This window comes from Squalius cephalus (genome assembly GCF_949319135.1).
Source record: "Squalius cephalus genome assembly, chromosome: 7".
In the NCBI taxonomy this organism is placed as follows: domain Eukaryota; kingdom Metazoa; phylum Chordata; class Actinopteri; order Cypriniformes; family Leuciscidae; genus Squalius; species Squalius cephalus.
In genome coordinates this window covers 45,876,328-45,901,979 of record NC_137128.1, presented here as the reverse complement: position 1 = coordinate 45,901,979, position 25,652 = coordinate 45,876,328, and the positions used below count along the sequence as shown (strand labels likewise).

The 25,652-nt window shown below is 39.1% G+C and overlaps 4 protein-coding genes across 6 annotated transcripts in view; 3 read left to right on the top strand and 1 right to left on the bottom strand.

The window, feature by feature from the left end:
• Positions 1–25,652, top strand: part of mbd3a (methyl-CpG binding domain protein 3a) — a 177,048-nt gene that overhangs the window by 139,203 nt on the left and 12,193 nt on the right. The window lies entirely within an intron of this gene.
• LOC307162070 (extracellular superoxide dismutase [Cu-Zn]-like) lies at positions 4,050–4,842 on the bottom strand. Its single transcript, XM_079877143.1, has one exon. The coding sequence runs from the start codon at positions 4,825–4,827 to the stop codon at positions 4,189–4,191; it is 639 nt and encodes a 212-aa protein (XP_079733269.1). The 5' UTR covers positions 4,828–4,842; the 3' UTR covers positions 4,050–4,188.
• Positions 6,334–8,446, top strand: LOC307161774 (extracellular superoxide dismutase [Cu-Zn]-like). Of its 3 annotated transcripts, none has more exons than XM_079876716.1 (2): positions 6,334–6,428; positions 7,681–8,446. In XM_079876716.1, the coding sequence occupies exon 2, from the start codon at positions 7,696–7,698 to the stop codon at positions 8,332–8,334; it is 639 nt and encodes a 212-aa protein (XP_079732842.1). In that variant the 5' UTR covers positions 6,334–6,428; positions 7,681–7,695; the 3' UTR covers positions 8,335–8,446. The 3 variants fall into 3 exon arrangements, with proteins under 3 accessions (XP_079732842.1, XP_079732844.1, XP_079732843.1); XM_079876718.1 differs by lacking the exon at positions 6,334–6,428 and adding an exon at positions 7,224–7,248; XM_079876717.1 differs by lacking the exon at positions 6,334–6,428 and adding an exon at positions 7,229–7,253.
• Positions 12,205–24,633, top strand: btbd2b (BTB (POZ) domain containing 2b). The gene is made up of 9 exons (XM_079875806.1): positions 12,205–12,787; positions 14,256–14,375; positions 15,153–15,309; positions 17,325–17,430; positions 19,598–19,795; positions 20,424–20,616; positions 21,790–21,877; positions 22,839–22,985; positions 23,750–24,633. Exons 1-9 carry the CDS (start codon positions 12,282–12,284, stop codon positions 23,909–23,911), a joined length of 1,677 nt encoding a protein of 558 aa, XP_079731932.1. The 5' UTR covers positions 12,205–12,281; the 3' UTR covers positions 23,912–24,633.

Below are 25,652 nucleotides of genomic sequence, written 5' to 3'. Positions count from 1 at the left end.
TTTTCTTGGTCTTTTCAGAGGCTTTTTGGCCATAGCTTCCAATAGTAAATGCACTCTTAAAAACAAATGTAGGGTGAATGCAGGTAAAGTGGGCCGTTTAGTTTGATTTACTGTGCTCAATGGGTTAACACTTTAAGAGCATGACAATGGCCTTTAATTAAAGATACACTATTTCTTTAAATGATAAAATGGTTTTGGTTGATGCAATATGACACTGGAGGGTGTGGTTACATCTCAAGGGAGGACACCCTTATTGTTGAAGGTAGACATAACCTCTGACATAAGATTTTATTTTCTAAATTATAAGGTTTCTCGCTAAATGTCAACAAATGGGTATATTATTCTGGCAGTTTGTTACTACAGTTAACAGGGAATCAAAATGCAAAAAATATTTTAAAATGTGTTGGTTTTCTTGTAAAGTGTTTAAATCAACAATTTTTGTAATAAAATAACAAACTCACTTGCAAAGTGTGATACATTTCCTGCAGTTGTGTACTTCCAGTATCCCAAAAGTTCCCAAAGATTTTTAATTTCAGAGAAATTCCAATTTTAAACTAGATGTACCGCATGGCGGTACAAAGTATGACCGCCGCTCAGGCCTGCACTGGCTTTCCACAAAAATAAATGACGTGGAGCAATTTGGCTGTATTGCGTGTTTATGTATATACCTAAAAAAGTAGTAGTATGTGCATGTCTGTCTGTATGTGTGTGTGTATGTGTGTGTCTGTGAGTGTCTCTGTGCGTGTATGTGTGCGTGCGTACATGTGTGTGCGCCTGTGCATGTGGATTTGTATGGGTGTGTGTCTGTGCGTGTGGATGTCAGTGTGTGTGCATGCTTGCATTTGTTTGTATTCCTGCATGTGTGTGTGTGACAGTATCATCCTAAACCAGCAACCCTTCGCTCAACACCACCATCTACAGGCCGATGAGTGTACAGTCACTAAATGTGCACATAAATGAATTTATTTTATACCCCCCCATGGATGAAATTCTACGAAACGTAGCATACCCCCAGAGGATGTCAAGTTAATCATACACATGAAATATGGTGCAGTTATGAACATCTCAACTGAAGATAGAGGCAATTAAAGCAGAATAATATTGCATTTTCATTTTTTATGGGAGGGGCGCAAATCACAAATGAGTAATTATGGGCTAGGTTGATGTGGGCCCTTAAGAGCAACATACCATAAAAATTTCTTCATCCTCGGTGCCACGGTTCAGGTAGTTATTTAGGAAAAACTGCATTTTTTGGGTTTGGGGGGGCCCAGCGCGGGAGGGGAGTGGCCCCCGGGGACCAAACGAAATTTTTCCGTAAAAGTCTAGTGGGGCTACATGCCCACCAAATTTCATGTTCCCTGGTGTTTCGGTGTCCCTGGTATCGTTGACGAAAAATTTCAGTAGATGTCAAAAAAAAAAAAAAAAAAAAAAACTTTGACAATCGATTATGGGCTAGGTTGATGTGGGCCCTTAAGACCAACATACCATAAAAATTTCTTCATCCTCGGTGCCACGGTTCAGGTAGTTATTTAGGAAAAACTGCATTTTTTGGGTTTGGGGGGGCCCAGCGCGGGGGGGAGGGGCCCCCGGGGACCAAACGAAATTTTTCCGTACAAGTCTAGTGGGGCTACATGCCCACCAAATTTCATGTTTCCCGGTGTTTCGGTGTCCCTGGTATTGTTGACGAAAAATTCACGGGGGCCCCAGCGCGGGGGGGAAGTGGCCCCCGGGGACCAAACGAAATTTTTCTGTAAAAGTCTAGTAGACCAACATACCATAAAAAATTCTTCATCCTCGGTGCCACGGTTCAGGTAGTTATTTAGGAAAAACTGCATTTTTTGGGTTTGGGGGGGCCCAGCGCGGGGGGGGGGGGATACATCTTAAAAATATATCTAAATTACGTCATATACTCTCAGTGACAAATGCGGAACAATTAGTTCATGCGTTCATGACGTCAAGGCTAGATTATTGTAATGCTCTACTGGGTGGTTGCCCTGCACGCTTAATAAACAAACTACAGCTGGTTCAAAACGCAGCAGCTCGAGTTCTTACCAGAACCAGGAAGTATGACCATATTATATTAGCTTATATTACAGTTCTGTCAACACTGCACTGGCTCCCTATTAAACATCATATAAATTTTAAAATATTGCTGATTACTTACAAAGCACTAAATGGTTTAGCTCCGCAGTACTTGAGCGAGCTCTTAACGCATTATAGTCCTTCACGTCTATTGCGATCTCAAAATTCCGGCCAGTTAATAATACCTAGAATATCAAAATCGACTGCTGGCGGTAGATCCTTCTCCTATTTAGCACCAAAACTTAGGAACAGTCCTCCTAACATTGTCCGGGAAGCAGACACACTCTGTCAGTTCAAAGCATCTTTTTGAGCTAGCATTCACATAATACATTATAGACTTTTAAAATTCAATGTTAGGCTGCATATATCAGGTCAGCCAGAACCGGGAACACTTCCCATAAATCCTGATGTACTCATTACATCATAAGAAGAATGGCATCTACACTAATTTTAGTGTCTTTGTTTATCCCGAGCTTTTCCCGCAGCCTGCCGGATCCAGGTTCGTATCCAGATCTGATGAAGGACCTTCGCCTGGACCCGATGACGCAGTGCTGAAGTGCCAACTAGTCTCTCCCTATGGAGGATCCCTTTCCCACTCTACAGATAAAGCGTCGTCGGGAAAATTCAATTCGCGACCTACCCCAAAGTGACAAATAAAATAAATTCTGTATCAAAATTTAAAAGGAAACACCAGTACTTTGTTTAGGCTTGGTTTGTAGTGAATTCCAAACCTGCGCACATATAATCAAACGCACATAACTATAGAACCAATTCTTAATGCGCATGTGAACGCCATCAGCGTTTATCACAGGTTCGCGTTTAAAGTCTGTGTAGAGAGAATGGTGTCGTCTTAGATGCCCCTAATTTAATAACAAATTATCGTTGCGATGGAAGCGAATCAAACTAACTTTAGCTGTAAAATAACTTTATTAAAGAACCGCAGTAAAGCCAAAACAATCTCTGTTACCTTAAATTATACGTTTATCTCTGTAAAGCTGCTTTGAAACAATCTACATCGTTAAAAGCGCTATATAAATGAAGATGACTTGACTTAAAGTACATGCAAGACGTCTCTGTCAAGTCGAAGTTTGTCACGGACGTGGAGCTCTCGGCATCTCGAAAACACCACGCCGATATTGATCCTCGTTTTAGTTCTCCTTTTGTCCCAAAGTCTGCTTGCCATGGTCCATAATGTTTGAACGAAACAACTCCATGAGCGTGCAGCTAGACGTAACGCAGTCTGTGGCAATGGTTACTATGGCAGTACGAGCGGAAACCAGGGATAACGCGGATATTACGTCATTGACAGGCGACAAGTGAACATGGACGAGCCATTATTTAAAATTGGAATTTCTCTGAAATCAAAAATCTTTGGGGACTTTTGGGATACTGGAAGTACACAACTGCAGGAAATGCATCACACTTTGCAAGGGAGTTTTGGTTATTTATTTAATACTGTGAAGCTGCTTTGATACAATCTGCATTGTGAAAAGCGCTATATAAATAAAGTTGACGACTTATTTTATTACAAAAATCTTACATATTGTCGCTTTAAACACTTTACAAGAAAAACACATTTTAAAATAATTTTTGTATTTTGATTCCCTGTTAACTGTAGTAACAAACTGTCAGAATAATATACCCATTTGTTGACATTTAGCGAGAAACCTTATAATTTAGAAAATAAAATCTTATGTCAGAGGTTATGTCTACCTTCAACAATAAGGGTGTCCTCCCTTGAGATGTAGCCACACCCTCCAGTGTCATATTGCATCAACCAAAACCATTTGATCATTTAAAGAAATAGTGTATCTTTAATTAAAGGCCATTGTCATGCTCTTAAAGTGTTAACCCATTGAGCACAGTAAATCAAACTAAACGGCCCACTTTACCTGCATTCACCCTACATTTGTTTTTAAGAGTGCATTTACTATTGGAAGCTATGGCCAAAAAGCCTCTGAAAAGACCAAGAAAAAAAACATGGGAATGTTCAGGTTATGAAATATACTTTAATGTAGGACACATACAAACAATACACAAGGAAAATCATGATTATCCTATTTGAATCTGCCCTTCCACCATATCGGACTCCCTCATCTTTGACTCTCAGTCCCTTCCTCCACATTTTTTCTTGGGGAGCACTTCAGTCTTCTGCCACAGACTTGGAGTAGTAATACCAATCACACCCAAAGCAATTATCTTTCCAGCACACTCCTCATCTGAATCCATTCCCAGATCATCCTCCTTCTCATGAACCACCACCGCACGTCCCAGAATGGAATAAGGCCCAAAGAGCTTGGCGCCTGGAAGCGTCAGGAACTGCCTTATAACTCCTTGCTCGGAAGCGAAGTTGCCCAGGTCTCCAGGATGAGGGTGGTCATCGCCGTTTGGATTATAATGAGGACCAACAGTGATGCTGCCTTGACTGAGGTCTCCATACTGATGGATGTGCATGGCACGCTCTTGAGGATCGATGGCAGGCAAACCACGGAGGTTGATTTTCACTTCTAAATCTCCATTGGGGAAGAGCTGCTTGAAGAGGATTTGCCCAAAGATCTTTGGCTGGTTACGTGGCAAATTGGGGCTGGGAGTTACTTCACAAGTGGCATAGATTGTGTTGTCGAACTCCACGACTTCCGGCTGTGGAGCTTGGGCAGGCAAACAAACTGGATTTTTGGAGAACTCTCCTCCTTGTATATGCAGCACCAGCAATATCAGAGGGAATATTAGGATGATATTCTCCATGTTGATCTTTAAAGCCTGCAATGAAGAGTGGATTCAGTGAAATCATGCCGTTTGTTTTAAAAACGTAATATTTTTGATAAAAGGTCAAAGCTTTGAGAATGGAAATTGCATTAGATAAAATAGCACAACCAGATTAGTTTGCAACGGAAAACCATATAAGAAACCCAGACAGCAACATAGTGTCGGCCCAGATCCGGCCCACATCTGGGCCGTGTGTAATCCATGTGTACCAGATGTGGGCCGACACTATGTTGCTGTCTGGAAAACTCTATTTTTTAATTGCTATGTACCCTTGTAAAAAAAAAAAAAATACACTTTCATAAGTGTCACACCTGCCAGCCAAAGTGCCTATGATAACCACCAGGTGGATGTAATCACACTAAAATGAGTCCAGGCAAAGGTTTATGGAAATGGAAAAGGTCTAGGGAGAAGTGCCCTCTGGTGGCTATCATAGCGCTTCTGCTGGCAGGAGTGACATTAAATACATGTACACTTTAAAAAAAAAAGTGATGTCAAACTAAGAGTTTTACTTTAAAGTACATTATGTTTTAAAAATCTTTTTGTTGTGCTTTAAAGAAGTAGACTTAATTTGATCTGTTGTAGCCTATGTTATTCAATATTAAATATAATATTAATATTTTCTTAAATGTACAAAACTGCAACTTCATGTTTCATTGCATGTATATTTTTAAATGCATTACAGAAGTTTAAATAGAAATTATATTAAAATATATTTTAGTTGACCATAAATTCACAGTAAAATTCAGAACATCCAGCAGTGCACTTTCACCATATTTCAAAGACAATACAAGTAATGATGAAATGGATTACAAATAAAGATGTACTTCAGTCAAACAAAGGACTGTTTAATACACATTTAAAATATGCATAAACATGCAATTAAGTCTGAAAACATTACATTCTTGCACTTAAGTATATATTTTCTATAGGTTTATTTTCAATAATATGTACTCTTCTTTTTAAAGCTTGCTAAAGTGTACTTTTTCACAAGGACAGGTAAAATAAAAGACAATATCTATACTTTTGCTTAAACTAACGTTTTTTTAGTTGCACTAAATCAAGTTAGTTGATGGAGAAAAAAACACAAGCCTAAAACAGCAAAGGTGCGTCACCGTATAGCTGGAAAGCTGTCCTCAGTCCGTGTGGAGCCTGAATATTGCAGTCACAAAAATACTACAACGCTTAATCCGTGTGCAGTCCGGACCTGGGGCTGCTCTTTTAAGAACTCATGTTGAGCTACAAGTTAACCATGATAGTCTGTTAGTCACTAATTGCAGTACTTCTTTTAATAAACACAAAACAATGGAGATAATCTACACTGGAGAACACATTGTGCAATGCAAGACAAAGAACTGAATAAACTGAGTGCTATATAGAAACAGGCAAACAAAGGGAGCTAAATGAAACACAGGTGAACTTAATTAGTGACTAACAGACTATCATGGTTAACTTGTAGCTCAACATGAGTTCTTAAAAGAGCAGCCCCAGGTCAGGACTGCACACGGATTAAGCGTTGTAGTATTTTTGTGACTGCAATATTCAGGCTCCACACGGGTTGAGGACAGCTTTCCAGCTATACGGTGACGCACCTTTGCTGTTTTAGGCTTGTGTTTTTTTCTCCATCAACTAACTTGATTTAGTGCAACTAAAAAAACGTTAGTTTAAGCAAAAGTATAGATATTGTCTTTTATTTTACCTGTCCTTGTGAAAAAGTACACTTTAGCATGCTTTAAAAAGAAGAGTACATATTATTGAAAATAAACCTATAAAAAATATATACTTAAGTGAAAGAATGTAATGTTTTCAGACTTAATTGCATGTTTATGCATATTTTAACTGTTTATTAAACAGTCCTTTGTTTGACTGAAGTACATCTTTATTTGTAATCCATTTCATAATTACTTGTATTGTCTTTGAAATATGGTGAAAGTGCACTGCTGAATGTTCTGATTTTTACTGTGCATTTATGGTCAACTAAAATATATTTTAATATAATTTCTATTTAAACTTATGTAATGCATTTAAAAATATACATGCAATGAAACATGAAGTTGCAGTTTTGTACATTTAAGAAAATATTAACTTTATATTTAATATTGAATAATATGTAGGCTACAACAGATCAAATTAAGTCCACTTCTTTAAAGCACAACAAAAAGATTTTTAAAACATAATGTACTTTAAAGTAAAACTCTTAGTTTGACATCACTTTTTTTTAAAGTGTACATGTATTTAATGTCACTCCTGCCAGCAGAAGCGCTATGATAGCCACCAGAGGGCACTTCTCCCTAGACCTTTGCCATTTCCATAAACCTTTGCCTGGACTCATTTTAGTGTGATTACATCCACCTGGTGGTTATCATAGGCACTTTGGCTGGCAGGTGTGACACTTATGAAAGTGTACGGTGTGTACACTTAAGTGGCTTTTTATAATTCATCAGTGTTATTATCTGCAAGTGGATCTACAGGTTTTTTTTTTTTAATCATTATTGTACTTTCAAGATACTACAGGTACACATCCAATACCAATAATCGGCTTTTTTTTTTCACAAGGGTACATAGCAATTAAAAAATTATAGAGTTTTCCAGACAGCAACATAGTGTCGGCCCACATCTGGTACACATGGATTACACACGGCCCAGATGTGGGCCGGATCTGGGCCGACACTATGTTGCTGTCTGGGTTTCTTATATGGTTTTCCGTTGCAAACTAATCTGGTTGTGCTATTTTATCTAATGCAATTTCCATTCTCAAAGCTTTGACCTTTTATCAAAAATATTACATTCTTAAACCAAACAGCATGATTTCACTGAATCCACTCTTCATTGTAGGCTTTAAAGATCAACATGGAGAAAATCATCCTAATATTCCCTCTGATATTGCTGGTGCTGCATATACAAGGAGGAGAGTTCTCCAAAAATCCAGTTTGTTTGCCTGCCCAAGCTCCACAGCCGGAAGTCGTGGAGTTCGACAACACAATCTATGCCACTTGTGAAGTAACTCCCAGCCCCAATTTGCCACGTAACCAGCCAAAGATCTTTGGGCAAATCCTCTTCAAGCAGCTCTTCCCCAATGGAGATTTAGAAGTGAAAATCAACCTCCGTGGTTTGCCTGCCATCGATCCTCAAGAGCGTGCCATGCACATCCATCAGTATGGAGACCTCAGTCAAGGCAGCATCACTGTTGGTCCTCATTATAATCCAAACGGCGATGACCACCCTCATCCTGGAGACCTGGGCAACTTCGCTTCCGAGCAAGGAGTTATAAGGCAGTTCCTGACGCTTCCAGGCGCCAAGCTCTTTGGGCCTTATTCCATTCTGGGACGTGCGGTGGTGGTTCATGAGAAGGAGGATGATCTGGGAATGGATTCAGATGAGGAGTGTGCTGGAAAGATAATTGCTTTGGGTGTGATTGGTATTACTACTCCAAGTCTGTGGCAGAAGACTGAAGTGCTCCCCAAGAAAAAATGTGGAGGAAGGGACTGAGAGTCAAAGATGAGGGAGTCCGATATGGTGGAAGGGCAGATTCAAATAGGATAATCATGATTTTCCTTGTGTATTGTTTGTATGTGTCCTACATTAAAGTATATTTCATAACCTGAACATTCCCATGTTTTTTTTTCTTGGTCTTTTCAGAGGCTTTTTGGCCATAGCTTCCAATAGTAAATGCACTCTTAAAAACAAATGTAGGGTGAATGCAGGTAAAGTGGGCCGTTTAGTTTGATTTACTGTGCTCAATGGGTTAACACTTTAAGAGCATGACAATGGCCTTTAATTAAAGATACACTATTTCTTTAAATGATCAAATGGTTTTGGTTGATGCAATATGACACTGGAGGGTGTGGCTACATCTCAAGGGAGGACACCCTTATTGTTGAAGGTAGACATAACCTCTGACATAAGATTTTATTTTCTAAATAAGGTTTCTCGCTAAATGTCAACAAATGGGTATATTATTCTGACAGTTTGTTACTACAGTTAACAGGGACTCAAAATGCAAAAATTATTTTAAAATGTGTTGGTTTTCTTGTAAAGTGTTTAAAGTTACAAAATGTAAGCTTTTTGTAACAAAATAACCAAAACTCACTTGCAAAGTGTGATGCATTTCCTGCAGTTGTGTACTTCCAGTATCCCAAAAGTTCCCAAAGATTTTTAATTTCAGAGAAATTCCAATTTTAAATAATGGCTTGTCCATGTTCACTTGTTGCCTGTCAATGACGTAATATCCGCGTTATCCCTGGTTTCCGCTCGTACTGCCATATAGTAGAGGTCCTGGGTAAGATATGTATGCACTTCATTTAGCGGAGAATATCTCAACTGTTACAGACTAATATGACCCCATTGAACAACGTGGTATATGTGCCAAAATCTCTACCCGGGACGAAAGTCCTGAAAATGACCACAACCGGTGACACTATTATCACACTACAGGTGAATGGGACTTTTCCTTCTCTTTATAGATATCCTCATAAATTTCTACCAGATTAATCTTCATATTAAGAGAAATACTTTTTGTATTACACTTTGTCTAAAAAATTTTTTTAAATATGCAAATGAGGCAATATCTCATTAAATATGTGTACATATAAACCCTTGAAGCTACAGATTTTCTGAGGTGTTCACAAAGACCATGATTATAAGGTCATAGAAGAGTGTAAGAATTCTGATTTGATATAAAGAAAATGGCTAAAAAACAGTCAACCTATTACATACAACTAGCAACAAACAGGAATTGCCAGTTATGTATTAACCTAAACTTTAAAATCTTACATTTCCTACCTGTTCTAAATATTGCTGTCATCACCTCCAACTTTTTTTTTCAACAAAAATGTACTTGGCAGCCATAGTGACCTGAGGTCATAGCAGAGCACATGACTGTCAAGCAAGATGACTTGTGAGATCAAGAAAAGTAAGGAAATCTACTCTTTATTCTTTGTGTTGGCGTGTAGACTTATTACGTGTCATTATCATATGAGTTGTAATTTTGTGTATTTAAATAATTATAATGAATTTGTATAAGTTTTATATTTAATTTGGTGTGTATTGTATAGCTAGCTAGCTGCTAATGTTTTTGTTTTGTTTTTTTGCAAAATGGGGAAAATGTCATCACCAGTACATCACAACTTGTGATCACATAGTCTCAGACAAGTTGATGAAGTTACAGTGTCTTCATGTCATGAAGTTATTCCTCACAAAGAACAGATAAGTTGGTAAATACCAATTACTCATATTTGAAACCTTACTTTACAAAATTCCAAAAGATCTGGAAAGAGTGAGAGAACAACTTATCCATCCAGTGTCACATAGATAATACTTCATTGGACTGGGCTACAGCGGGAAACATGGTGAGATAAGCTTTAATTAATTCATTTCAATTTACCTGTGGATTATGGGGGTTAAAAAATAGAAAAGTGACATGCCATCCTTAAGGCAACTTTTGTTTGCAACTTTTGTCTCTGTCTAACAGAGAGTACAATACAAGTGGCGGAAACATTCTTGGTCAAATGTCTCAAACTATCAACGGACATGGAGACATTTCTGCGTTCGTTAGTAATGCCATTAAGATGGACTTGAGGACCGCTTGCACCTCAACTAATGCAAGAAAACATATACAAAGAGCCTATTATCAACAGCAGCTTTGGGGTCCAAGCACCATTTACAGACGCCACCTCGATCTTAAATGCAGATGCTTATGGTTTTGTAAGAAAGGGCAGTTTATTAGTCCCTGAGATTGTAATCTCAAAACCTGAAGGTTTGCCAGATCCCTGCTAGTGTGGCAAGTGTGCACACAAGAATGGGTGTCCCTGTCGGGGAGCTGGTATCCGTTGGTGCAAGTACTGCAAATGCACGGGACGCAACAGTTGTAAAAATCCTATCACTGAATGAGCTCTCATCATCATCCCCATACCTGGAATCTGTTGTGAAAGTTTTACGTTGCAACACAGGGAATAAACCTGTTGTTTTGTATTTATCACTTTAAGTTAACGTTCCAATGATAATAGCAAGGTTGGATATAAAATGTCTGTATATTAATCAAATGCTTGTTTTCTTTCTTTTAAAAAAGTCCCTTGCTTGTATACAATTGTATTTATAATTTTCCATTCAATATAGCACAAAACAGACATTATTTTTATGACAAAGTGTAATACAAAAATTATTTCTCTTAATATGAAGATTAAACTGGTAGAAATTTATGAGGATATCTATAAAGAAAAAAAAAAAGTCCCATTCACCTGTAGTGTGATAGTGTCACCGGTTGTGGTCATTTTCGTGACTTTCGTCCCGGGTAGAGATTTTGGCACACATCCCACATTGTTCAATGGGGTCATATTAGTCTATAACAGTTGAGATATTCTCCACTAAATGAAGTGCATACATATCTTACCCAGGACCTGGACTAATATACACAAACGCGGCAATCGGCAGGTAAACAAGATCAAGTGGATACGCAACAGAGATCTTTTTTTTTTTTTTTTGCATTAAATAATACAATGTTTGCAGGTATTACACGCAAGAGAAGTTAAGACGTACAAATATACGTTAAAAATGTCGTCAAATTCTTTATACTAAACATGAAGATTGGGGTTTATACATATAGGAACTACAATGGTTATGTTTGTAACATGTAACGTGTAATTTAGATAGGCCTACCTAGATGTTTTTTCTTTTGTTTTCTTTATTCTTTAAACTGTAATATGTCAATTTAAATACAGTTGATTTAATGTGTTATTTGCACGAAATATACCAATAAACTCTTTGAGATCATGCACTCCAGACAAATAGGCTGACAAAAATTCAATAAGAGGATTTTTTGTTTCTGTCGGTTTTCTCTAACACTTTAAATGAACTTAAATTGTGTCCATGATTTTAAAGCGTTATATTCTACATCTACATTTTGCCCCTCTCATCCTTTCTTCACTCCACAGATTGAACGTAATGCCTCGTCTTATTTTCATATTATACAATTGTATATACAGACTAGCTACTCTACTCGTGTGCTCTTAAAGAGATAGTTCACACTAAAATGAAAATTGTGTCATCATTTACTCACACTCATGTTGTTTAAAACATTTATAAGTTTCTTTGTTCTGTTGAACACAAAAGCAGATATTTAGAAGAACGTTTTTGTTGCTAGTAGTCCCTATACTGACTTACTCCATATATGCTCCATAGTTTCTGAATAAATATACTATAGAAGGCAATGGGGACAAGAAACCGTGTGGTTACCAACATTCTTCAAAATATGTTCTTCTGGGAACAAAGAAAACTCACAGGTTTAGAAAAACTTGAGGGTGAGTAAATGATGACATAATTTTCATTTTTGGGGGGTAAACTATCCCTTTAAGACCGGATGTTGTGCGCCTGTAATGACAGGATACTGACATTGCGCGTGATTTGTTTACTCATTCAACGAGTGCGCGCCTTAGTGTAAGATGGCTACCGGAGACAATAGCGGTCGGGTTCCGTGTTTAAATTTCTCCGGACACGGACCTTTGGGTAACAGCCAACCGAGCAACAGTCCTTACGCCTTGGCTGCGAGTCACGGAGGATCCGTCGGAGGCGGTGGAGGCTCTCATGGCGTAACGAGACGCTCAAACCCTCAAACGGGGCCCGCGGGATTGGAAAGCCCCGGTGTCGCGTCTGGACCTCCGCCGAATCTGATGAACTCTCTCCCGGCTGCCGCTGCGGTGATGGGCCCGCTGGCTCTGCCCGCCTCGAACATGACCGGAAGCCCGTCTAACGCAGCGATGACACCGGCCACACACTCGTCTCTGTCCGCAGCTGCCGTGCTCGTGTACCGGGAGCCCGTTTATAACTGGCAGGCGACGAAAAGCACCGTTAAAGAGAGATTTGCGTTCTTGTTCAATAATGAAGTACTGAGTGATGTTCACTTTCTAGTGGGTAAAGGAATGGGAGTCCAGCGGATACCTGCACACAGGTGATTAACTAAATGCACCGATGATGACATTATTATTCCATCAAACTATTAAAAATGAAAGTTCTGTCATCATTTACTCACACATCCACACACACACACACACAGTTTGGTGCGCTATCTTTGTGGGGACTCTCCATAGATGTAATGGTTTTTATACTGTCCAAACTGTATTTTCTGTCTCCTTACACTAACCCGACTCCTAAACCTACCCGTCACACTCACACACACACACACACACACACACACACACACACACACACACACACACACACACACACACACACACACACACACACACTAACCCGACTCCTAAACCTACCCATCACACACACACACACACTCACACACACACACTAACCCAACTCCTAAACCTACCCATCACACACACACACACACTAACCCAACCCTTAAACCTACCCATCACACACACACACACACACACACACACACACACACACACACACACACTCACTAACCCGACCCCTAAACCTACCCATCACACACACACACACACACACACACACACACACACACACACACACACACACACACACTCACTAACCCGACCCCTAAACCTACCCATCACACACACACACACACACACACACACACACACACACACTAACCTGACCCCTAAACCTACCCATCACACACACACACACAAACACAAACCCAACCCCTAAACCTACTCATCACACACACACACACACACACACACACACACACACAAACCCAACCCCTAAACCGACCCATCACACATACACACACTAACCTGACCCCTAAACCTACCCATCACACATACACACACTAACCTGACCACTAAACCTACCCATCACACACACGCACAAACCCAACCCCTAAACCTACCCATCACACACACACACACACACACACTAACCTGACTCCTAAACCTATCCATCACACACACACACAAACCCGACCCCTAAACCTACCCATCACACATACACACACTAACCTGACTCCTAAACCTATCCATCACACACACACACAAACCCGACCCCTAAACCTACCCATCACACACACACACACACACAAACCCGACCCCTAAACCTACCCATCACACACACACACACACACACACACACTAACCTGACCCCTAAACCTACTCATCACACAACTTTCTGCATTTTTACATTTTCAAAAAAACTAATTCCGTATGATCTATAACCTTGTGTACCTCAATTTGTGTCCACAGTGACAGGACTCCCCATGAGTGTGTGTGCATTCAGGTTTAAGTCCCCACCAGGATAGAAAAACATTTACACACACACACACACACACACATACATGCATACACACACTCACATATGTCTCCCCAAATTGCTTTTTAATTGAAATCAGAATAAATTAAAAGCAAAGCCATTTTTGTCATAAAATAATTGTATTTATTAAATAAATGTACAGTATTATAAATGTATTATTTATAATATGACTATGACCATTCCAGGTTTGTTCTGGCCGCTGGCAGTGCAGTATTTGATGCCATGTTTAATGGAGGCATGGCCACCACATCCACAGAGATCGAGCTTCCGGATGTGGAAGCTGCTGCGTTCCTCTCGTTGCTCAAGTATGATCCGGTTTCTTCATATGCATGTATATATTACTGTCGTTCAAAAGTTCGGGATCAGTTCGATTTTTAATATCTTTAAAAGTCTCTTCTGCTCACCAAGGCGGCATTTATTTTATTAAAAATACAAAAAAAAAAAAAACAGTAATATTGTGAAATATTATTACAATTTAAAATAGCTGTTTTCTATTTTAATATATTTTAAAGTGTAATTTATTCCTGTGATCAAAGCTGAATTTTCAGCATCATTACTCCAGTCTTCAGTGTCACATGATCCTTCAGAAATCACTCTAATATGATGATCTGATGCTCAAGAAACGTTTGATTATTATCAATGTTGAAAACAGCTATGTAAAAAAACTCAGGATTCTTTGATGAATAGAAAGTTCAAAAGAACAGAATTTATCTGAAATATAAAGCTTTTGTAACATTAAACACTACTGTTCAAAAGTTTGGGGTCAGTAATATTTTTTATTTGGGGGGGGGGGGGGGGGGGGTAAAAGAAATCAGCAAGGATGCATTAAAATTTATCAAAAGTTAAGTAAAGACATTTATAATGTTACAAAAGATTATATTTTACATAAATGCTGTTTTGTAAACTTTCTATTCATCAAAGAATCCTGGAAAAAAAAAAAGTCAACATTGACAATAATAATGAATGTTTTTTGATCATCATTCAAATGCAAAATTCAGTTTTGCATCACAGGAATAAATACAATTTTAAAATATATTCCAATAGAAAACTGTTCTTGTAAATTGTAATTTGCTTCTCTCCAGGTTCCTGTACTCGGATGAAGTGCAGATCGGCCCGGAGACGGTGATGACGACGCTCTACACCGCCAAGAAATACGCCGTCCCGGCCCTGGAGGCTCACTGTGTGGAGTTCCTCAAGAAGAACCTGCGGGCGGACAACGCGTTCATGCTGCTTACACAGGTGTGTGTGTGTGTGTGTGTGTGCAGGGTTTGAAATGATCTTTTTCACTCACCGGCCAATTTGGCTACTAAGTTACCGGCCATTCAGAACTTATACCAGCCAAAAGAAGGAAAAAAAGAAGTAATAAACCAGATTAACTACGTCACAGCTTATGTATTTATATATTATAAAATTCGGATTTCACACATTCTTTTCTTATTCAAACAAAATCCTGTCATCAGCTTCTCCTCCCTTCCTCTTTCATCCTCATGCTTTTCCCCCAAAAATGTGTTTTAGGAGGACAGATCAGCACAGAACATCAAACACCACGCAGAACAAAGCAAACCTGTGGTCTCAGGATAAGCCAGGGTCTGCTGAAAATGCAGAATCTTTTCTGTTCACCAAATGCTTTTTAATATTCGCTAATGCTTCAATGCTAATGAACAAGCGCGCCGTTATTTGTTGCGCAGTGACGAGTGTGTTCAAGTAAGCAGATATGAGCAGATTCTGCACAATACACTGTATGTAATATATCATGACGATTCAAGGGTTGATTATTTGCACTAAATTTGTGCAGATTTGTCTTATGACTGGTTCAGATTACATGATTTGTTTGATTACGCTATTTTGACTCCTAAAATCTTGTCGTGTCCTGGACAAGAAACATGTCAGACTACACGTTGCTTTCCAACCAGTCATCGTGTGCCGTCTCACACACACACACACACACACTCACACATTCACTCGCACACATATATACACACACGCACTCTCACTCACTCACTCACTTACTCACGCACACACACACTCACTCACTCACTCACTCACTCACTCGTGCACACATACACACACTCTCGCTCACACACTTACTCACTCACGCACACACACACACACTCACTCACACACTCACTCGCGCACACACACTCTCACTCACACACTTTCTCACTCGCGCACATACTCACTCACTCACACACACACACTCACTCGCACACTCACTCACTCGCGCACATACTCACTCACGCAAACACACACTCATGCACTCACTCACTCACTCACGCACACTCACTCGTGCACACACGCACACACACTCACTCACGCACACTCACTCACTCGCGCACACACTCACTCACTCGCGCACACACACACACACACACACTCACTCACTCACTCACTCGCGCACACACACACTCACTCACTCACTCACTCGTGCACACACACACACACACACACTCACTCACTCACTCACGCACACACACACACTCACTCACTCGTGCACACACACACTCACTCACGCACACTCACTCACTCGCGCACACACTCACTCACTCGCGCACACACACACACACACACACACTCACTCACTCACTCACACTCTCGCGCACACACACTCACTCACTCACTCACTCGTGCACACACACACACACACTCACTCACTCACGCACACACACACTCTCACTCACTCACTCACGCACACACTCACTCACTCACTCGCGCACATACACACTCACGCACACACACACACACTCACTCGCGCACACAGACACACACTCACTCACTCGTGCTCACACACACACTCACTCACTCGTGCTCACACACTCACTCACTCTTGACGGAACCGTTGTGGAGGACTGAAAGTGTTTTTTTTTACATGCTAGTCTTTTTATGGTGATGTCGTGAAGACGCGGCGTCGGTTGTCACCCACTATGACACACTATACGAGATGAAACGATAGAATATTGTGTCCCGACGTCCTTTGTTGTTTACGAATCCCTACGACACCCCACGTCAAATGGATTGTGCCAAAATCAGGCTAAAATCATGTAATCTGAACCAGGCATTACACAAACTTCCCCAGCAAAGTGATTAAACATAAGACAAGTAACACGCCAAATTGGCCAGTGATCTAACAGCGTTACCCGCCACTGTTGATTTTTACACTCATTTGGCAGGTGTTAATTTCAAACCCTGTGTGTGTGTGTGATGTTTCCACTCCCAGCTCCTGTGGTTCTGATTCTGATTGTGTTGTTTGTGTCAAGGCGAGACTCTTCGACGAGCCTCAGCTGGCCAGTCTGTGCCTGGAGAACATCGACAAGAACACAGGAGACGCTCTGGCTGCGGAAGGATTCACAGATATTGATCTGGGTACTGTATCATGGATTCAAGCCCACAATGCACCACAGTACAGGCCTGCTGCTCAGTCAAACCACAACAGGACTGAATCAATATCAATATTAGCGGTGGGAGGAAAAAAATGATTCTCTAACGCATTCTGAAAGTTTCAGAATCGATTGTGAGTTTAGTTTTCATGGCATTATTATATACTCTGCTTACTTTTAATTCCACACACAAACACAAAAAAACCCCGAACCATCCATTAAATAGTCTTCCATAACGATAAAAAATGTTGAAGCGAATTACAAAGGTGTTTCTCAACCACTGTGTGGCAAATGATCAAATGCCAAAAAATAAAATAACTTAATTTAATTAAATGCTACAAAACAGAATATATCGTCGCTTTCAGGCAGAAACCGTGTATCTCTATATTTTGATTTGTTTTTTTTGTAAAAATCAATGCTATTGGTCATCCTTTACCTCTATATGTGGGTTTTACAAATATTTAACCAATGAAAAGCTTTAAGAGCTTGTGACTAAACCTAGTGACTCCATTGGCTCCTTAAACTGTCAGTCAAACCTCATAACTCCACCAATATGAAGTATTGTAATAATTAATAAGATAGGATTGGGATCGGATTGTGACTCCCAGAATCGGGTCGGATCGCGGAGTGCCTAAAGATTCCCACCGCTAATCAATATATCTCATTATCATGCCAATAATTTAAGTAGTTTTTATGTATTTATTTGACTTTATTTGTTTTTTTAGTTGCATTGCTTATAATTTATTTTTTCTTAAACTTGTTAGTGTTGACTTGGAAAAACTTCTTCAAGCAATGTTTTCTTTCACTTAAAGGGACAATGTGTAGGAATTTCTCCCATCTAGTGGTGAAATTGTATTTTGCATTCAAACGAATAGTGCTCTACAGTGCCTTGCTTTTTCAAATGCGTGTTGGTTCTACGGTAGCCGTTATGTACCAAAAAGCTGTGACAGAATGTCTTCTAATAGCACTTCATCGAGTTATCCTTCGGGTGAACAGATTTGTTATTTCAAACAAACTGCAACTTGACACAACGAACAAACGGATGTTTGATAGAATTGAAAGTTTCCAAAGGCAGAAAAGCGACCAAGCAATGAAAAAAAGCTTGTAATTTAGACTGTAACATTGACTTACCTGTTGAGATGAAAGCAGGCAAGTTCAGCGTCTCTTTTGAAAGCTTTCTCCTGCATCAACTCTTTCCACCTGGAAAAAGCTATCCCGACATTAACCCTTGTTTTTTGCCATCTCCGGTCCTGTGACTCCACATAAGTATGGTCCTCCATTATAAACAACCGTGCAGTGCAGCCTTTTAAACTAGTTGGCCTAGTACTTTTTGTCCCTCTCTGCTATTATAGTTTTTCAAGATGGCGGAACGACATGGAAGCCTCCGTGGACCTACCCGTCCCATGTATATAAAGATAATAAATTCTTCATTTACGAGGATAAGTCAGATCATTGGCAGAGGTATTTGTACACCATTGAGGACATATTTATGAATACAAATATTGATTTTAGATAATAAAATACTTTAAAAAAAAACTACACATTGTCCCTTTAACTGATAAATAAAGGCCACGTGCCATTTATTTTAAAATTATATACTCTACCGTTTAAAAGTTTCAGTATTAAGTTTTTTTTCTACTTTTATTCAGCAAGGATGCATTAAATGATCAAACATGATGATATTTATAATGTTACAAACTCCTGTTCTTTTGAACTCTATACATCAAAGAATCCTGAATATATTTACATGGTTTCCACACAAATATGAAGCAGCAAATCAGCATACTGGACTGATTTCTGAAGGATCACGTGACACTGAAGATGCTGAAAATATAGATTTGATCACAGGAATTAATTACATTTTAACACATATTCCCATAGAAAACAGCCTTTTTGAATTATAATATTTAACTTTTATACTTTTTTATGGTATTATTGTACATTTTAAATGGAGTTCGTTCAGTAGCACATTAGTTTTACTGTAGTATTGAAATTGGTGTCAACAATTGAAATACAACTTTTGTCAGCATCCTCACAGATCTCTCTCTCTCCCTCTCTCTCTCTCTCTCTCTCTCTCTCTCTCTCTCTCTCTCTCTCTCTCTCTCTCTCTCTGTCTCTCTGTCTCTCTCTCTCTCTCTCTCTCTCTCTCTCAGACACACTGTTTGCGGTGCTGGAGAGAGATACTCTGGGCGTGCGAGAGGTGCGTTTGTTCGTAGCGGCGGTTCGCTGGGCGGAGGCCGAGACGCATCGACAGCAGCTTCAGCCCACGCCGGAGAACAAGAGACGTGTGCTGGGAAAAGCCCTCAGTCTCATCCGCTTCCCTCTCATGACGATCGAGGAGTTCGCCGCAGGTCTCCATCCGTTCTCGCTTTCTTTTGTATCAGGTTTTTATGGCTAGGGTTTATAGGGGGAAATACAGGGTTCGTACAATTTTTTTTTTAAGTCCTGGAAAACCCTTGAAAACAGCCATATTTATGAAAAGCACTTGAATTATTGAAGGACAAAATATGTGAAATTAGTGTTTAATTTTATTGATAAAACAATCTTTTCACGTAAAATGAACGCTGCAGCCCATCTGATATAGATATAGAGGCATTTCGCATGGCTATGAGTGTGATATTGCTCATAAATATCCAAGTATATGATACAGATTTAATTTTTCAGCTCAATCATATATTCATGAGGGGGGAAATCAGTTTGAATAAGAAAAACAATATATTTGTCATAGTATCCTTTCAGTAGTTAAAGTTACCACAGTCATTGCATCCGCTGCACTCTATTTGTGCCATTCTGTTTTATTTTTACCTTTTTTTAGAATTTGAAATAAATAAATATATTGTTTGATAAATGAGATCTCTGATTGAAGTCCTTGAAAACCAAAAAAGTAGTGCTTGAAAAGTCCTTGAATTTCATTTTACAGTATCGGTACGAACCCTGTAAATGTGAGCGTGTGTGCGTGTGTGTGTGTGTTTCACTCAGGTCCTGCTCAATCAGCCATCCTGACGGACCGAGAGGTGGTGAGTCTCTTCCTGCACTTCACGGTGAACCCTAAACCGCGCGTGGAGTTCATCGACCGGCCGCGCTGCTGTCTGCGGGGGAAGGAGTGCAGCATCACGCGCTTCGGGCAGGTGGAGAGCCGCTGGGGCTACAGCGGGACCAGCGACCGCATCCGGTGAGCGGAAGAGACATTCTCACCAGCCGCGTTTCCATTACACTTCAAATTGCGCAAATTGAAAATACGCCCAATGGAAACACGTCAATTGACCGTTCGCAAAGACTCGCCGCCTTTAGTTACTGTTGCTATGTCCGACAAGCTACTCCGCTCTCACGCCACACCATGTTCTCACACAGTGAAACACACATCGCGGAGCAGAGAGGACACTGACAACACTGAGACAGGACAGACCAGGGTACTTTTGATATGAAACAAAGTCTCACCTTTCAAATTTGGTCATTTTTTTTATGTGTCTGACAGATCGCTCAGTTAAAGCTGCTCGTGAACCGATCATCTCTTCCTTCTAGTTCATTTATAGCATCAAATAAACATGAATGAACATCAGAAGGAATGTTGTTTTAACCGCGGAAAGACATCAGTACACTCCGTTTCTCAAGTTTAAATCCTCCAACGTTAATCTACTAAAAAATGGCGGATTTGGCGGATGGTGGATATTGATTGGTCAGATCGCCTGTCAGTCAAACTCCCTGCGAAGGGTCAATTTCGCAAAAACTCCTATATATCGCAAAAAAGTTATTCCGCTCGCATGAGGTGGTTTTTCAGCCAATTCGAAAAAGGAATGTTTCGCAAAACTGCAATGGAAACAGTTTTTGCGCATTTACAGTCACCTGACGTAGATGACACGCGGTGTGTTTGGAAAGAAAACGAGACAGTTCTTCATTTAACTCATAAAAGACAAAAGTATCACGATAATACTGGATTCTAAACCTCAAAGAAATGCCACAATTTATCAAGATCTTGAAGCAGAAATGAGGGAGAAACACCTGTGTGTTATATGTGCAGCTCACAGTATAAGGGTCTTTCCTTGCAATTAATGCTTGGATAACACACATGCGTCTCCTTCCATTAATAATAATGGCTAGTGCGGTGGATGGGATATATGTAAACCTACCGCCATCCTTTGCCATGATTTCTGGGATGTTTTATCACGGGAGGAAAAAACTAAGTTTTAGCCGTATAACATCGGTTAATAGAATCGCCGTCATTTCGCAATAGTTTTTTATCGACATTTAGAAAATATCGCAAAAGTTTTGTGCAAATCTGTAATGGAAATGCGTCTACAGTCACCCGCCCGTGTGAAGTGCACTAACTCAGTGACCGTGTTTGCAGGTTCTCTGTAAATCGCAGGATATTTATTGTGGGTTTCGGGCTTTATGGATCCATACACGGACCTACAGACTATCAGGTCAACATACAGGTACGTCTGTCCAACAGAACGTGTTTTCTCATCAATGCAAGTTCATTTAAAGGTGAAGTGTGTCATTTGTATATTTGTTGTAATTTTGTGTTTTTTACACATTTTTTTTTAACAATATTTAAAATTTTATTTTATTTTAATAAATATTAATTTGTATTTCAGTTTTATTATTTCAGTAGAAGTTAAGCTAAATGAAAATGAGAGAGGTTTCATTTCTTCAATATTTTATTCCAGTTAATAGTGTTTCCAAACTTGTCATTTCACTGTTATTTTAGGATCATTGACATGTGATTTATAGTTTTTATTAATGAATATAATTATGTATAAAATCAAATGTGTTGTAATTGTGTTTTTGTCAGTATATTTTTACCGTAAATATATATTATTTTATTTATTTTTAGAAAAATTAATTATTTTAATTTTATTTATTTTAGTAGAAGATAAACTAAATGAAAATGAGAAATGTTTTAAAAAGTTTTTAAATATTTTATTTCAGTTAATAAAGTAATAAAAAAAACTTTTTATTGTGAATTTAGTTTTAGTTAACTGATAATAACAGTGCTGTTCAGTTGATCATATCAGATAGTTTTGCACGTCATTGGTTGCATCAGATGTTGACATGTCAGGCCACTCTAACAAACAGTGTTTGAAAGCATTACATTGTTCAGAAAGTCAAACTTTTATAGATTTACATTTATGCCTTTGGCTCACTCTTAAATTAGACTTCAAGGTCATTCAGGGTTTACGTTTGATCAGTGCCTGTATTCCCTGTGAACCGAACCCATGATCTTAGAGTTTCCAGTGGCCTGATCTACTGTTTGAGTTACCAGAATAACTAGTTTATGGTATTTTAACTCTCCAAAAATACCCACTTGATCATTTACAGAATTATTCTAATAGTAAATACTGCTTGTAAGAGCATGTGTGCTTCACAGACCCTGATTGAGTGAGTTTCTTTCAGATCATCCACACAGACAGCAACACGGTCCTGGGTCAGAACGACACCGGCTTCAGCTGTGACGGGTCGGCCAACACGTTCAGGGTCATGTTCAAGGAACCGGTGGAGGTTCTGCCCAATGTCAATTACACAGCCTGTGCTACATTAAAGGTGAGGTCGTGTGTTTATCAGTTAATCTGCTTAAACTAACAGTTTGATGCAGTGATTTCATCCACACCAAGACATTTGCTATTCTGGTTCCCTTTTTTCCCCATTTCCTTCTTGCCTGAAACGAGTCGTCAGTAATTCAGTCTCACTTCCTGCTGAACCTGTGTAGGTTTGGAACTAATTAGCATAATGCCAGCCTCTGGTTTTGATTGACAGAACAGCGTCTCTTTGCTCCGCCCTCAAACACTGTAGTGTATCTGAGACTGGAAGAGTTCGTGTTGTTCATGTGAAGAAGACGCTGTTTTCTGCTGACAAAGCAAATCCTCTTTGATGAGATTGATATGGTAAAACTCACGCCATCATTACTGTTCTAGTATCAAGAGCTGAGATTCAGATATGATAATGAGTGTTTGATTTCGACCAGTCACAACAGACTGGGCCATCTGACCAATCAGAGCAGAGCAGCTCTCAGAGAGGCGGGGTTTAGAGAGACTGAATCTTCAAACGAACCGTTTCAGACGGACAGAGAAAAGAGCTGATGCTGCAGTGGAGATTATGAAGAAAATTAAAGTGTTTTTTGATCTTGAATGCATGTAAACCTGTTGTAGGAGAAAAAAATACTACATTAGGCACTTTTAAAATGGCACTGCTAATGTACATTTATTAAATATGGACTTTTTCATGACTTATAAAACGAGATCTAAAGATCAGCTTGATGTGCAGTGAATCTGTCTGTGTTTGTAACGTTCCTCTCTCTCCTCTTGAAGGGTCCGGATTCGCACTACGGCACTAAAGGCATGAGGAAGGTCACGCACGAGTCGTCCGGCACCGGCACCAAAACCTGCTTCACGTTCTGCTACGCCGCGGGCAACAACAACGGCACGTCCGTAGAGGACGGCCAGATCCCAGAAGTCATCTTCTACACGTAGTTAGAAGATTCGATTGGCACATTAATATTGCACTTGACCGTAACACTGACAGTACGTAACTGTTACAGGAAGAACGTTTGTCTTCAGGAGCTTCTGTGTTTAATAGCTGACTTTGGAGGGCTTATATTTACACTGACTGTTAACAGCAAGCGAATTACTCACCCATGACTGACTGAGATGTAACAAATGTATCTTTATTTTTGTGTATCGGATTTTGCATCAGTCGTTCTGGGTTGCGATTAAAAAATCTTGCCAAAAAAAGCACCTCATAATGTTTTAGAGCTTTACATTTAACTCCATTATACAGGGAAAAATGACTTGATGTGTATGCAACTGATTCGTGGTTATTCAGCCCTACAGAAGTAATTACTGTACATATTTTTGTCATTGAGTTTGGACTGAAATGGTCTTTTAGATTATTATTTGAAAAAAGCTAATTATATCAAATCAATCAGTTTCCATGTTGGAGTAGTTCCTGCGTTCAGCTTTTGGTCTAGCAGTGTGATTGTAGACCAGAAGTCTTTGGGAACTTCTTTTCTTCTGTGCCAAGGTTTCCTTAGATACATTCAGCACTTAATGAACTAGAGGGTGAAAATCCATTCAGGAACACAGTATTTATTTACAGGATGAGCCTCAGTCTGATGTTTCTTGATTGTAGATGGGTCGGTTATATTGGGTCTTTGTATGACTGCTCATGTCCAATAAAGTTTAATCATTCTTTACTTTTGAATGTTTTTGTCCACTTGTTTTTGAGGACTTCAGACTGTATTTAATGTTGACACACACTTGACCCATTAGTTGAGGATATACAAAATAAAGAGAAATTCTTGCTTTATAATCTAATAATTTGTCTATAATAAGAAATACATAGAATACTTCTTTAAAAATTAAAATAAATAATAATAAAAAAAAAACATTAAAATAGGTTCAGTCTCTGTTTTTGTCAAGTTTATATATTGCTTTATGCAATAAAATTTCTTCAAAGCAGCTTTAAAGAAAAATAAATGTGAGCCAGTGTTATTTTAGTATAATTGAAATACTATTATAGTTTTTATTAACATTTTGGATTAGATTGTTTTATTTACATATTATATTATTTACATATTAGGCTAAGTTTTTGTTTTGTCATTTTATTTGTTTGTTTTTTTAAAAGTCTATATAGTTTTTATTGTCTATATTAGACAATAACTATTGTTTTAGTTATTTTAGTACATCAAGTTGAACTAAATTAAAATGAGAAACATTGCTATACCAGCAATTTCCTTTTACTCCAGAGGCCATTTTAAGCTAATTCTTCAGAATGTTTATCAACTATCTTAATTATTTTATCTTTTTTTAGTAATTAAATCTTTTAATGGTTTATTTGTCTTTTTATTGTCCAACCTGATCCAGACGTCGTCTCCTACTTGGCATCAGTCCTCTGGCTGCTTCTTCAGTGCTGCAGTCTTCCGTCTAATCTCTGTAAAATCAACATAAAACATCAGTTCTTCAATGTGCTGATCCCATTTCCCAACTTTTTGATAGTGCCTGTCGCCCTTTCAGCGATACCATTGCTCTCTGGAGCGTATCTCAAGGACAGGTCAAGATGAAGGGCCCTATTTTAACTATCTCAGCACATTGTCTAAAGCGCACAGCGCAAGTGCACTCAGGGTGTGTACGAATCCACTTTTGCTAGTTTCACAACGGGAAAAATGGTCGGCGCTTCCGGCACATGGTCTAAAAAGGTTGTCCCTATTCTCTT